At 18.4% G+C, this 16,908-nt stretch overlaps 3 protein-coding genes across 3 annotated transcripts; 2 read left to right on the top strand and 1 right to left on the bottom strand.

Annotated features, from left to right (window-relative positions):
- Nucleotides 1–1,757: 1,757 nt before the first annotated feature.
- Nucleotides 1,758–8,637, top strand: ApiAP2 (transcription factor with AP2 domain(s), putative; the record flags this gene model as incomplete). The annotated part of the gene is made up of 3 exons (XM_028672724.1): nt 1,758–2,526; nt 2,767–8,147; nt 8,257–8,637. 3 exons carry the CDS (start codon nt 1,758–1,760, stop codon nt 8,635–8,637), a joined length of 6,531 nt encoding a protein of 2,176 aa, XP_028529248.1.
- A 1,199-nt stretch (nt 8,638–9,836) lies between these two features.
- Nucleotides 9,837–11,115, top strand: PGAL8A_00366700 (conserved Plasmodium protein, unknown function; the record flags this gene model as incomplete). Its single annotated transcript, XM_028672723.1, has 2 exons — nt 9,837–10,640; nt 10,795–11,115. 2 exons carry the CDS (start codon nt 9,837–9,839, stop codon nt 11,113–11,115), a joined length of 1,125 nt encoding a protein of 374 aa, XP_028529247.1.
- Nucleotides 11,116–12,885: 1,770 nt separating this feature from the next.
- Nucleotides 12,886–16,431, bottom strand: PGAL8A_00366600 (RNA-binding protein, putative; the record flags this gene model as incomplete). The annotated part of the gene is made up of 1 exon (XM_028672722.1): nt 12,886–16,431. The coding sequence occupies one exon, from the start codon at nt 16,429–16,431 to the stop codon at nt 12,886–12,888; it is 3,546 nt and encodes a 1,181-aa protein (XP_028529246.1).
- Nucleotides 16,432–16,908: the final 477 nt, after the last annotated feature.

Below are 16,908 nucleotides of genomic sequence, written 5' to 3'. Positions count from 1 at the left end.
CTTTTGTATATTTAAATAAAAAAAAAAAAAAAAATACCGAAAAAGAGAATTATTGAACCATTTTTGTTATATAGTAATATATATAAATACATTTTTTTCATTGAACATTTTTATATACAAATATATGAAAATATATATATATATATATATTTATATATATATATATTTATGAATAACTATATATATATATATAAATATGTATATATATAGTTATTAATAAATATTGTTTTATTAATTTTAATATTCAATCTAATTATTTATTATATTTGAAACGCGTTTATGCTGTTTATTTGTGCAAGCAAAAATTAAAAAAAAATAAAATAGAAATAAATACATGTGCATAGGAACAAAAAAGTAAAGCGATACTTGTATATTATTTTGGCCTGTTGAACAAAATTTTTTTTTTTTTAAATTATTTGTTTTATACTTATACTATAATTTTAATAAATTTAAATTGAATTTTGCTATTTTATATATTTCCTAGTACTATAATTTTATTATTATTTCTTTTTAATACATTTATCATGCTAATGTTTAAATAAGAAACTAACTAGATTAAAGTACACAAACAGATTAACGAATACGTATTTTACATATGTTTAAAAAAATATAAGTACATAAACATATTTTTTGTGCTTTTATTATATATCTTTTAAAACTTATTAACATTTTGTAAAAAAAAAAAAAAAAAAAAAAAAATGTAAGTTTTTAATAAATTTTTTTTTTAATAGTTTCATAATAAAATTAAAAAAAGAAGAAAAAATTAATTTAACAGATGTAATAAAAAAAAAAATATATATAAAGTATTATAAATGTCCTTAAATATATTTTAATTTTATTTTTATATTATTTATATTATTTTTATTTATATTTTCATTTCATCTATTATATATTTTACATACAATTATATTTTTATTTTATACATATTTATATATTTTTTTTTTTGTGTACATTATTACAACACCTATTAAAAAAAAATCATATCTATACTACATATATTAAAAGTTGTCATGAATACCTAATTTTTCAGATTAATTAAAAATTTTATTCAATCTTTTAAGAATTTTTTAATTTCAATTTATTAAATTAAATATATTTAAAATATATTCTGGTCTATATTAATTTATAAAAGGATGTAGAAAAAAAAATATTTTATTTATATGTGACATGCATTTAATACAGTTTTAATTTCAATTTTTTTTTTTTTTTTTTGCTGTGCCCAGGTTTTTCTATTTTTTTTTTTTTTTTTAATTCTTTTATTATTTTTCTTTTTAAATACTCAAATACATACTTAAAAAGAAATAGTTTTAAAGTAATTAAGATTTTATATATGAAATTAAAATGAGTTATTAATTTAATATTTATAAGTATAGCATAATACATTTATATCTATATTTGTACTTTCATTTATACATATGAAATACTTACAACATATTTTTTATGTTTTTACGTTTTTATGTTTCAATTTTTTTTTATTTAAATTATTGGCAAAGAAATAAAAAAAAAAAAAAAAAAAAATTAATAATGAAAATAATTTTAATATTATATACAGATTAAAGATATTTTTTAGAATTTTTTTTTTATAAGTTTTTTATTTATGTTTTTTTTTTAATAATATATATATTTATATTGAAATTTTTAATTTTTTTTTTTTATTTTTTTTTTTTTTTTTAAACATATATATACATATGCGTATATATATGTAGTTGTTAAAATTGTTCTATATTATGAATAATTATTTAACAAGTAGTTGAAAGATGACGACAGATTTAAATAAAAGATCATTAAGAACAAGAAGAAAAAAAACAATGAATTCATTTTATTATAATAGTGATTATAGTAATGATTTAAATAGTGAAGAATCTAAAAGTAGATTAAATTTTAGTAAAAAAAGTGATATATCAAATAAATCAAAAGATCACCAAAGAAAATATCCTGAATTATATAACAATAAAGAATTAAGTAACTGCTCAAATATGAACGAATTAAATGGTGACTCAGAAATAATGCATGATAAAAAAAATGAGTGCTTAGATGAAAATAGTTTTAATGAATTTAATGATGAAGATACTTTAAGAAGATTAAGAAATAACAAATTCAATGAAGAAATTATAAATATAAAAAATGAAGTGAAAATAGAAAATTCTGTTAAATTAGATAAAAGCAAAAATTACTCTAATGTAAATATACCAAATAAATCAAATTGTAATAGAGTAAAAAGTATTCCTAATAATAATGAAAATAATTATGCAAAAATGGCTGAAAAGTTACCTCATGTAGTTGGTGTAAGATTTGATAAATCACAAAATAGATGGTTATCTGGTATATGTATAAACGGTAGATGTATTAATAGATATTTTCCAGTTTATAAATATGGTTTTGAAGAAGCTAGAAGATTAGCTATACAACATAGAAAAAATTTTGAAACTGCTAATTTAGGTCATTTAAAAAAACAACAAGGTGAATCAAAAACATCTCATTTAAATCTTCTTAATATTAATTCACAAATACCAAATGGATTTAAAGGTAAAATAGACATTGTTTTTAATAATATCTTATCATAATATATTATATATATATTTCTCATTTATTTCTTATTTATTTCTTTTTTTTTAAATATGATTGTATATTCAATTGAATTGTATTCCTTTATATTTAAAAATTATTTATATTTCTGTTATTGCATTTTGAAATATTATTTATATAGTTAACATAAATATTTTAATATATCAATAAAATACACATTTATAATTTTTTCTTCATCAGATATTCAAGGAAAAAATAAGTTAATATTTAAATATTTATCTTATGATTCAGTTCAAAAAGAATGGGTAGTTACGTATGATTACGATAATAAAGTTTTAGTGAATAAATTTCCGATAGATATATATGGTTATAATAATGCATATGAGATGGCTGTGCATTGTATTAATAAATTAAATATATGTAATCAAGAAAAAATGTGCAAATCTATTAGTAAAAATGAAATTGGGAAGAATTTCAAAGGTGATATAAAATGTATGAATTCTCAAAATAGTTTAAATGAACAAGATAAAGGCTTCTCGATTCAAAAAGATAAGTTAAGTAAATTAATTAATAGTAATAGTGCTGATTTTTTAATTAATAATAAAACAGATTCAAGAAATGATGAAAATAATAATAGTACAGATTTTAATATTGATAAAAAACATAAATCATTAATTGATATAGATCATTTAAATCAAGTAAACAAGTCATTTTTAAATGAATCGAACAATATTTTTAAATCTGATTCTTCTTATATAAGTAATGATATAAAACTACTGAATGGAATAAAACGATTAAATACAAATTCTACGAATAATAATGAAGATGATGACGCTTTAATAGATAACAAAAATATTAAAGGAGATATATACTCCCATTTTAAGAAACAACTTAATGAATCATATCCAATGTTAAATGATGGAAGTTTGGATAAATTAGAAAGAGAAGGTATTAACTCATTGGAAAATAGAAATTTTGTAAATGAAAATGTAAAAAATGAATTGGTCAAAAATACAAATAATTACAATAGTTTCAAAAAATGCAATGACGAAAGTTTAAGTGTTCAACAACTTTTAAATAGTAATTTTATGAATGATGAGGATAAAAATGCTCATCATCTTTTAAATCATGTAATAAAAAATAATAACTTTAATAAATCGTTAGATAGTTTTTTTAATCCTAATAATGAGGAAAATGAACAAAAAGACAAGAAATATAACTATATTTTCTATAATAAATATGATGAGAATAATAACAGTAATAATATTTCAAATAATAATACATCTGCAATGAGTGAAGAATATTATGATTCATTAAATTATGAAGGATTTCCAAGTTTTAATAATAAAATAAAAAGTAATTTTGTAAACATAGATGAGAAAGAAAACCTTAACAAAAAAATAAATATGTTAGAATCTAATAATAACAAAGAAGAATTTAAATGCTATGAAAACATTAAAAAAGAAAAGGAAAATAAAGATTTTCCATTTAATGATAATAAAAATGAGGATATAAAAAATATTAAAAATAATGAAAATTTAAATTTAGAATATATATTAAAATTTAAGAAAATGATAAGAAATATATTAAACAATAATAGTGCTGATAATAATGAAAAAATTATAAAAGGTATTAACATACTAAAAAATATGACAATGAATGATAAGTTAAACTTAATCAATTTTGATAAAATTTGTACAAATTACTCTTTGAATAATGTCATTAAAAAGGAATGTTATTATAATAATATACAAAAAGATGTAAAAATAAATAATGAAGATTCTGTAAATTATGATGAATATATTTTAGTAAAAAATGAAGAAGATGATATTTTGAATAATTCAGAAGAACTAAAAAAAAATGAAGAATATATTAATGAATTAAATAGTAATAATGATAGAATTAATGAAAAAAAAGAAAATGTTGATAATATAGATAATTTTAAAGAAAATAGCGAAAATATTAATAAATTAAATGATAATAATGAAACTAACGAAAAGAGCAATGAAGTAGAGGAAAGTAATAATAAATCAAATAGTAACGAAATTAATGAAAATTTCGATAAACTAAGTAATAATGAATTTAATGAAAATAATAGTAAATTAAGTAGTGAGCTAAATGATGTAGCTTTTAAATTATGCCCATGGAAAAAAGGGATACAATGGAATCATTTAAAAAATATGTGGGTATGTAAGTTATGGGATAATAATGGTAACGAAATTACGAAACATATTTATATATTAAAAAAGGAAGGAATAGAAATAGGATATAATTATTGCTGTAAAATTCGTAAAAAGTCTTTTATATATTATTTAACGAAAGAATTAAAAAAATTTCCAAGTATAGAAGAAATATCTTATGATTTGGAATATCTTCATTTTATAGTAGAATATAAAGATAATGAAAAGAAGATTTTTTCATTTGAAGGGGGAATATATAAATCATTTATTGAATGTGTTGAGTATTTAAATAAAAAAAAAAGAGAATATAATGAAAATATATATGATGTTTCTAATTTTATAAAAGAAAAAAACAATTTAGAATTAGACGATATTTATAAAGAATTAGATTATTTTCAGTTTAGTAAAAGTCTTTTAAATAATATATGTGAACAGACAAAAGTTGCTTATAGCATAAAACCTTGGGTAAAAGGGGTAATATGGGAAGAAAAAATGAAGAAATGGATAGTATTTTTTAAAGATAAAAATAAAAATTTAAGAATAAGTTTCTTTAGTCCATCAGATTATAATGATGATGTAATTTTATCTTATAATAAATGTTGTGAATATTTTACACAAATTAAAGAATCCAATAATTTTGATGAAAATACAGAAGAGTTTTCAGAATCAATTAGAAATTTTATAAAAAATATTGAATTTGATAAAATTATTGAACAAAATAAAAGTGACACAATTAGTGAAAAACAAAAAAGTAGTTATGGATGTTTTAATAGTATTGGAAGTAACAATCAAAGCAGTGATGACATAAAAGCAAATGTAGAAAATCATTTAGAAAGTAGTATTAATAATATTAATGAAAAAACTGCTTTTGAGAAAAATAATGGTTTAGATGAAAATAATTCTAAGGAAAATGATCAAAATTTGAATTTTTTAGAAAATAGAAGTTATAATTTTACCAATATGGAACAAAATAAGTTTAGTAGTTTTGATTTTTCAAGTGATAATATATCTATATTTAATTGTAATGATAAAAAAATGAGTTCAGGAATAAACAGTAAACATTCTTTAGCAAAAATAGAGGAAAAATATACAAATGAAAATAATGTGGTTCATCATAGTGAGTTTTATAATAACAGAAGTAATAATAAATATGAAGAAAATAACATTAATTCAAAAGAAAACGATACAAAAAATTCTCAAGAAGAAAATAAGAAATTCTTTGAACATGATGAAAATTATATATCAAAAAATAATAGGATTGTTGATGAAGATAATCAGATTAACAATAACGAATATACAAATGAAGAAAATAGTTATAATAATATAGGTTGTTCAGAATTAGAAAAACAGAGAAAATCCAGTATGAATGATATTGGATATTCGAATAATTTTTATGTAGAAGTTGGTAATGGTGTTCCAAGAGATATGAAGAAAGATAAATGTGATATCAAATTTTTAGGAGGAAATAATGATGAAACAAATGATAATAGAAATAACAATATTTCACTGAAATCAAATGATTTATCAGCAAGTTTAACATATAACAAAAATACAGAAAGTGGTAAAGTTTTAAGAAATTATGAAAAGTGTGTGAATATGGATAATAGAACTATTAATAAAAGTAGTAGTGAAAAAATGGAAAATATATTAGATAATAGTGTAAATATTAGACTTCCAAAAAGTGAAATATTAAATCAAGCAGCAAGTTTACCAAAGCTTCAAGGAATGTTTTTTGATAAAAGAAGAAATTATTGGACAGTTAGTGTATGTGGTTTTAGGAAGTCATTTGGGGTCAGAACAAGAGGAGTTTATCAAGCATATAAATTAGCCGCAGAATTTAGAAATAGAATTTTAGAAACTAATAAAGGAAAATGCTACCCGCAGAAAAATGGTAGTATGTCAGGAAATTATAAATATAATTTAAAAAATAATATATTAAAAGAAGAAAAAGGAGGTTCATTAAATGATATCAATATAGAAGATAATTTTAAAAAGAAAAGCGCGTCATCAGGTAATTTTAGTATAGATAAAGATTTATATACAGGAAATGAGAAAAGAGGAAGTTTTAATATAAAAGGGAAGATGAGCTCTAATATTTATGATTATGTTTTAGATAAGAAAAATAACACTTCTACTAATAATTTTAACAAAAAAGATATGACTAGTAATACTAATACTATGAATTACGATAATAACTATGGAGATATAGAAGATGGAAAAATGAGTTTTAATCTAAAATCTAATAAAAATAATGAGAAAAGATCCAAGAGTAATTATAATCAATCAAAATATGAAAATGGTATTGATGCAAATCTGATTCATTTTTTAAATGAGGGTGATTTAAAAGATAATAAAAATAATCCATTTAAAAAAAATAATATTTCTTCAAGTAATAGTGCAATAAGTAATACAGGAATAAATACCAATTATTCACCAACTCATATATATGAAGTGGATAACTTGCATAACAGCCAAGATTATTATACAAAAAATGAAGATACGAAAAATGATTTAAGCAGAATTGAAGATTACAAAAACAAAAATAATAGTCCAAATTCATTTATTAAAAATAACACAAATGATGATAATAAAATAAATATAGATAATGTTTTAGAAAATGATAAACTGTATAAGACAACTACTTATATAGAAAATTACAATGAATTGTATCCAAAAAATATGAATAGTGCTGATTTTGATAGCATTAATAATAAAAGTATGAATGATGTAAATTTAATAAATAAAATAAATCAACAAAGTTTTGACGAAAATTTGAATTTTACGTATTCAAATAATATAAGTCCATCTGAAGATTGTTATGAAAATAATAAAGAAGATTTATATAAAACACACAATTATGAATCAGAAAATAAATCATATAATTATAATACATTGATAGATGAGACAATAGAAGAAAGAGATATAAGAATAAATAAAGAAGTAAATAAATGTAAATTTGTTGATGGGCTAATATACGACGAAGCAAATAAATGCTTTAGAATAAAAATTAATGGATATAGAAAAGCATATTCAGTTATTAGAAGAGGAGTAAAAGAAGCTTACAAGTTAAGCATTGAAGCTATTCATCAAATTAGAAGACAAACAAAAATGAATAATTATAACAACTCTGAAAATTCTCAAATAAATTCTAATAATCTAACGCACTTTTATAATTCAAGTTCGGAAAATTCTCGTCATGGTTCCCTTTATAATTATCAATGTAAAAACAAAATGGATATTAACAATGATTGTACAGAAGATATTTATGATAATTCAAATGATAATAATAATAATAATAATAACAATAATAATAATAATAATAATAATAATAATAATAATAATAATAATAATATTAATAATAATAATATTAATATTAATAATAATAATAATATTAATAATAATAATAAAATTAAAAATGAATGTGCTAATGAAAACAAACAGGTAATGCAAATATTTATAATATACATAAAATGACTTTATATATATTTACATTTATCATTTTTAATAATACTATTATATTATATATATACTTATTTTTTTTTTATTTTAGAATATAGAAGAAAGCATGTTTCCTATTTTGAATGTTGACGATAAATATTACGATTTACTAAAAACAGCTATAATGATTTGTTTAAATGATATACTTATGAATTCTATACCAAAAGTATTTCAATTGTATAAAAATTTGAACATGTCTGATAATGTAAAATTGGAAGATATATTAAATAGTGAAAGAAAAAGAAAAGAACAATCATTGAGATATCATATAGAATATATGCAAAATTCAATTGGTATTTCATCACTTATTCCTTATCTTAAATTATTCAGCACAGAAATATTAAACAATATTTTACCATCTGCTCAATCCTTAGAAATTCAAAGATTAATTATACACTCACTTGACTTGCAAGCATATAATACATTATATTAAGGAAAAAAAAGAGAAATAAAGAGAAAAATAAAAGGAAAAAAAAAAACTTTAATTAAAATGAAATAATTTATTATTGTATACATCATATGTATTATGTACAATTAAATTTTTTAACTCACACAAAAATATTATAAAATTTTTTTTATTTTGTCTATATTTTAATAATTCTGTATTTCTTTATTATATAACATACGTAATTATTGACAACACTTTTGCAAAGTTTTTTTATGTTTTATAAAAATTTTTCTAGTTTTATAATTAATTTATCATAATTGATTTTTTTTTTTTTTTTTTTTTTTTTTTTTCTTAATTTTAAATAGTTATTTAATTAATTTATCACTTTTATTTTTATAGATTTTAAAGTTTTTTTGTTATAATTTCATTATCTATCAAAAAAAGAAAATAAATAAGCATTAAAATAGTTTTTATTTTCCATTACTTGCAATATTATACATTTTTTTCAAGTTTTTAATTTTTATTTTGAATATGTTATCCTTAGTTCAACAGCATATTATATTTAATAAAGAAAAAAAAAATTAAATAAAGAAAATGAAAGAAGTAAAAATTCATATAAGAATTATAAAAAAAATTTTTTAATAAAATAAGGGAATAAATGATTTTTTAAAATATATGAAGTGAAATATTTTTTAGCAATATGAGAAAATTTATTTTGTAAAAAAATATATATATATATATATATATATATATATATATATATTTTATTATTATTTTTATTTTTTTTTACTTTTTACATTTTTATTTTGAATAATATAAAGATAATTATAAAGAAACATTTTATACATATATGAAAAGGAAAGTAAATTTTAAAAGATGTGAATTTAAAAAATAATTTAATCATTTTACATTGAATAATTGTGTATTTTTATAAAAAAAATATTAATATTAAAATTTTATAGCAATAAATTGAAAAATTACATATTCATATAAATACAAATTAAAGTTATAATAAAGTAAAAAATTTGTGAAAACAATTTCGGATTAAATTTAAATTATATTTTAAAAATTAAGAAAAATGCTTTTAAATAAAAAATAAATGACGTTAAAAGAGATATATATATATAAATAAAATGAATGCAGTACTAATGAAACATTATTGCTTTATATAATCAAAATTTTTATTATATAAAAGGAAATAATTGTTTAAATTATAAAATAAATTAAAATTTGAAAAAAAGAATATGAACAATCATCCAGTTATAAGCATATTATTCAACAAATATAAAAATTTATACGACAGTTTAATATCTAATACACACATAATATTATTACCTGAAGCAAAAACCTTATTAAATACAAATATAGATATTGAATTTATAAAAAAACATATATTTCGTAAAAGCCATTTAAAAAATATATATATAAATTTGCATGATCAGTGCATTGAAATTGACTCAAAATATATAAGTACTAGTTATGGTTTTGAGGAAAATAGAAAATGTGAAATTATAAAAGAAGAAATTAATTCTAACGATAAATTTTCAAGAGTTATATTTATAAACCTACCATTAGAAGAACATGAAAAAAATTTATCTGTAAACTATACCACCATCAATGAAAATGATAAAAATATTTTAGATTATAAAAATGATCTAACTCTTTTTTTCAATAAAAATAGCAAATGCAAAGAATTCATAGATTCTGAAATATTACAATTTGCATATTCTTATATTATTGTAACAGGATATGAAAATTTTATTGGAAGAAAAATTTTAAATATAGTAAATGATACGTTAAAATTGCAAAACAGTGATAATGAAAAAAATTTCAGCAATGATATAAAAATTCCTTTAATTAAATATATATATTCTTATTTACATAGAGTTATATGGAAACATTTAATTAAAAATTATGAGAAAATAGAATGTAAAATTCAAAAAAAAATGAATACCCTTAGGAATAATATAATTACCTTTTTAAAAAAATCAAATCTTGAAAATTTTAGCTTATTTCATATAGAAACTATATCTTTTCATTTGAAGCAGGTTAAAATAAAAAAAAAAAAAAAAAAAAAAAATAAAATAGAACTATTTGACTAATCTTATGTTTAATATTATTTTATTATTAATAACATCATTCAATCTATGAAATATAACTTTCATATATAAATTTTAATTTTTAAATTTATATTTTTTACAGATTGAAAAATTCTCCAATCCCATTGATAAAATTTATATTTTAGATAACATAAGTGATATAATATGTGAAATAATTTTTAAGACAAATATAAATTTAAAAGAAAAAAATTCGGAAATTTACGATGTTAATAGTGATAGTTTAATTGCTATCCTTGCTGCTGCGATTGCTTATAGTCAAATAAAGTATATAATTAGCCATTCTATTCACTTACATATGTATATAGATAACTTAAGCACTTCAGAAAAAATTGATAAATTATCTTTCATTTTTACTATATTTCATTCATCAATAATTTATCTTTGCGATATGAATGATTTATAAAAAAGAAAAAATTAATGTAAATTCAAAATTATAGATTTATTTATTTTACTTTTTTTTTTTTTTTATTTATGTAATATTTACTTTTTTGTTTATTCTTTTTCTTTTTTTTTTTACCGTTTTATTTTATATATATTACAGCATATTTTATTATTTCCTTTTATGTTTATTTAAATATTCTTAGTTCACAATTATATTCTTTTTTACAATTAATTTTTTAAATATTTAAGTTTCTCAATTTTTTAATTTAAAGAAAATATAATAAATTTTATAATTATGAAGAAAGAATAAAATATACATATAGTAGTTAAAATGTAAATTTTTAGTTGTTTAAAAAAGAATAAGGAAATAATACAAATTGCATGTAAAGATATTAGCATATTACAACAAATTCATTTCAGTAAGAAAATGCATGTAATAAGTAATTATTATGAAAAAATTGGATAAAAAAAAAAATTACAAAAACTAAAATAAAAAAATAATTAATAACTTAATATATATTTATATAGATAAATGTAAAAAGTAACACAAAAATATATATATATACAATGTATAGCAGAGAAAAGTTTAAATAAAAAATGAAGATCTACATAATATATATTTTTCTACATTTGTAAAAGTATTAAAATATTTAGTTACTATTTTAGGAATTCCTAAATAACACTTTTTTATATTTATCGTAATAATTCATTTTATAAAAAAAATAATGAAAAATTAAATTTCTATACTTAAAAAGGGTATTTTTATAACATATTACTAACATCTTTACCTTATAAAAAAGAATAATGATATTTATCTAAAAATAAATCATATTAGAAACGTATTTTTTTTTCTTTCTTTTTACGTAAAGATAGAATACTTGATAAGATTTTATATGAAAACTTTATATAGTATATGTAAATCAAAATATATGTATTCATTTAAATTGTATATATTTGTGCGCTTAAATATAACTTTTATTAAACAACATTTTTTTTAGTTAAATTTTATGTAAAACATTATTATTTTTCTTATTATATTAAAAGAAAATTCATACATGAATAATTTTTATTTTAACATTGTCTAATATTCTCTTTATTTTACAGAAATATATTGTTTTTTGTTGTTTCCACGTAGAATTTCCGTATTATTAATAAATTTATTAATGTATCTAAAATTTAAAAAAAAAAGAGGCAATAGTTGAACATATATAATTTTTATTTATTTATTTGTTTATTTTTATGTTTATTTTATTATTTATTTTATTTTATTTTTTTTTTTTTTTATAAGTCTGAATAATTAATATTATTTATATAGTATTACATTAGTTAATATAATGTCATATATGTATATATATAAAGTATAATAAAAAAAAAAAAAAAAAATTTTTTTTTCCTTAAGTATAAAACTGGAAAATAGATAGAATAAATCATGTATATATTTTAATATCCTTGATTTTTATAAATTATTTCATCATTTTTTTTTTTTTTTTTTCACTTCTTTTATAGTGTTATAATATATAATTTTTTATTTTTTATAGAATACTTCATTTTTTCTTATATATATATATATATTTTTTTTTAAATATATATATATATATATATTTATATGCAAGTTAAAGTTACTAAAAATAAAGTACAATTCATCATGAAAATAAAAGAAAAGAAAATTACAAAAAATTCTAATAATAGAACATTAAATTTTCTTTACTTTTTTTTTTTTTTTTTTATGGTATATATGTTATAATTTTAAAAAAAAAATTTTATTAAGGTAAAATCAATAAATCATCATTTTTCATGTAAATTCTTTTTCGTTATTTAATTTCTTATTTTTATTCATATTTTTTAAGGAAGTTTTAACATTAAATTTGCTAAATATTTCTAATGCATTATTTATTTCACATAAAACATTATTTAAATAACTAAACATATGAGATGTAAAAATAGAAGATTTATTTTTTGTATAAAGGTTAATTAAATTTTTTAACATTTCATCGCTTAAATTATCATTTGTCTCAAAATTTATATTATGGTCTTCTATAAGATCTATGGAAGAATGAGGATTAGTAATTTTTAATTTAAATAATTCATTTGTTTGGTCGTCATTTTCATAATCATCAATTTTTTTTTCTTTATTAAATAATTCATCATTACTAGAGTTTACATTACTTAAATTTTGATTTTTTAATAAACCATCCTCATTTGTTTTTATTAAATGGGATAAATTGAAACCTAAATAATGTATATTAAAATTATTATATCCCTCAGAATTATCACATGAATTATAATTGTCATTATTATTATTTACATTATTATTATTACTATTATTCATATTATCATATTTTATAACAATATCATTTATATCATTATCTAGATCATTTAAAACATTTTTTACGATATTTTTTTTTTTACATGGATTATAAAATCCGTGTTCATATTCTTCATCTCTATTAGGAAAATTATTTTTTTTGTCTAAATATGGGCAAAAATCGTTCAAGTTTTCTGTTTTCTCTTTATCTGAGATATTACAAAAATTAAAAAAGTAAGAATTTTGATCATCCTTATAATTATGCACAGAATTATAATTTGTATTTTTGTTCTTATCATTAATACTACTTATTGGTTCAGATTTCATTTCAGACATACTATTTGTTCCATTTATTTCAATAGTAGTAAAATTACTTAAGTGAGTCTTATTTTCCTGATCTAAATTATTATGCCTAACTGTGCCTATTGTTTCAAATGAATTTCCTTTTCCAGCTATACCATCAATTAAAAAATTTGGTAAAAAATTATCATATTTTTTATGCATTAAATGTATATTCATATCTTCAGATAAATTTTCTTGCATAAATTTATTAGAATTATATCTATTCATTTTGTTTTCTTCCATTTTGTTAAAGTAATCTGTGTTTAATGTATCTACTGTCGTTTCGCTAGTTGTTTTATAGAGCTCAGAAAATTCTTCTGAGTAATTAAAATGATTTATATTTGATGTTTCATAATTATTTATATCTTTATTATCATATGAAGCATTATCATTCTCGGAAAAAAAACAAGAGTCATTTTGATTTAAAAAAGAAAAATTACTTGGCATATTCATATCTAATGGAGTGTGATTTAGTATGTCTTCTGTACTAACTGGCAAACATCCACTAGGAGCAATTTTTTTTCCTTTCCATTTGGCTGCATTTAATAATTTAGTTCTTAATTTTTTTTCTTCTTTATTTTCAGGAAATCTGACTTCTAATGGTTTATGAGCTCCTGATAATATAATTTTATTATTTAAACATTTAATAGCATTTACAGCCTCCTGCATATTATAAAAAGTAACAAAACCAGAACCTCTTGATTTACTTCTTCTATCTTTTAAAATTATTAAAGAATCACATTTCCCAAAATTACTAAATAAATTATGCATATCTTTTTCTGTAGTTATAGGTGCTAAATTTCCAAAAAACAATTTTATTACATATTCTTCCTTTTTTTCTATATAATTTAAGTTATTATTATTATTTTCTTTAGGTTCTAAATCTATATCATTAGTTCCCAGTTCTAAGCGTTCAAATTTAGAAGAATCATCAAAATATCCATTACTATTCAATATATCATTTAAATCTAAAATATTGCTATTCAATGTAAAGTTGTCACATAAATTTAAGTCATTCTTATTTTTATTATATAAATTATTTTCCTGTAAAAAGCAATTCATTAAGGTGGTACTTTCATTTTGTTCTATTGGAATGTTCGCATTATTGTTATTATATATACAAGGAACAAACTGAATATTATTTAATAATCTTGAGTTATTCTCGGAAAAATTTTCTTTTAATTTTTCATTGAAAATGCTATTTTCATTTTTGTCTAAAGCATCTTGAAAATATTCTTTTCTATTATTACTAGGTTCATTACTCGTTTTCTGGAATGATAATTCGTTGAAATTATTATCATTTAAATATTCCTTGTTAAAATTATTTATATTTATGTTATTTTTTTCAATAAAACCAACATATTTTCTCTTATCAAAATTATATTTATAGTTAAAAATATTTTTATTATTCGATAATATTTTACTATTATCAAAATTTTTATGGTAATTAAATCCTATATTTTTTTCACTTTTCATATTATTATATTCTTCTCTTTTAAAATACTCTTTTTTCTCATCACATTTTTCTAGATTTTCAATGGTAAAATAATCATCATACATTATATTATTTGCATAAATTTTTTCATCTATGTCAGTTCTCAAGAATACTTCTGATTTATTTTTTAAAATATTGAAATTTGAAGAAAAATCTCTTTGACTATTATTCAAAAAAAAATTATCTTTTAAGTTATTATACTTTTTATATTTACTAGGATCATTTGTTATTCTATTGCTTCCTGAATTTTCATTTCTGTCACAAAAAATTTTTTTCTGAATATTTTTAATGTTAATATTACTATCATAATTATACATATTTTTATTGTTATTAATTACATAAGAAATATTTTTATTTTTAATGTTATCACAAGAACTATAATTTTCTTTATGCTCATTTTCAAGGGATTGATTAATGAAAAAATTTTTATTATCCATTTCCTTTTTTTTTTTTTTATCTTCTATTTTAATAGAATTGAAATAATTTGTCTTCCTATTTGCATTATTCAAATCATTAAAACTAAAAATATTTGGATTAAATTCTTCAGAAATTTCAATACTATTATTTTTTTGTAATTCAGATTGTTGACCGATATTTCTAGTATTATTTAACTTTTCTTCATTTATAAAAATAAAATGTTCAATGCTTTTACTTTTCTTACTGCTTTTGTCAACAAAGATATTCTTATTAGCATCTGAAAATAGTTCGTGTTTCAACAGGTTTTTTTTTTCACACGTCTCGCTTACCTTATTTATACGTTCATTGTTTATCTCACTCTTTCTTTTGTTTGTATTATTTGCGGTATTTTCGACTAATTCTTTCATATCTCCAGATTTATGAGTAGATGATATTATATTGTTATTACATTTTATGTTAGTATAATTATTAATATTTTTATTTCGTTTTATTTCAACATCATCAACATTATTGTACATAATTTTTTTTTTATTCTGTTCCATATTTTTTGAGGATTTGTTACATTGTGCATGCCCTTCATTTGAAACTCTATGTATTTTTATAGAGTTTGCATTTAGAGTTTTTGTTATTTCTCTATGTATATACTTTCTAGATTCCTCAAAATTGTTATTATTATTATTTTCATCAATATATTTTTTAAAATTAGGATAATTTAAATATTCATTATGCATATGCTCATACGAGCTATTATCATGCGTTTCAAAAAACTTGCCATTCATTTTATTCAATAAAGAAGGAAAAAGGGTGGGATATAATTTTTTTTACTAGAATTTATAGGTAGTTGTATATAATTTTAATCAATTTAATTATATAATTAATTTTTTTTTTTATTTTTTTTCTTTAAAATATAATTTTTTCATTTATTTTCTAAAAAACACATTCCGCACCAGTAGCCACATCTATAAGGGTATTCTTATTTTTTTTGAGCCACTTTCTTTTGAATTCCTGTATATTATCTTTTCTGTTAGTTTATTAAAATTTGTTTAGTATGAATATAAAAATAAAACAATTACGTATTATTCTTGTAAAATATTTATTGTTAATTGTTATAAATTATAGAAAAAGAAAATATAAAAAAAAAAAAATATCTATATTGCATATTCACTTAGATACATATATCAAAATGTTTATCTGTTGCTTAATTTATATCTTTTCTTATATATTCTCTTTCCTGCTTGTCTTTCTATACTAACACG

This window comes from Plasmodium gallinaceum (assembly GCF_900005855.1).
Source record: "Plasmodium gallinaceum strain 8A genome assembly, contig: PGAL8A_v1_98, whole genome shotgun sequence".
Lineage (NCBI taxonomy): Eukaryota > Apicomplexa > Aconoidasida > Haemosporida > Plasmodiidae > Plasmodium > Plasmodium gallinaceum.
This window is presented reverse-complemented; position numbering and strand designations above follow the sequence as displayed.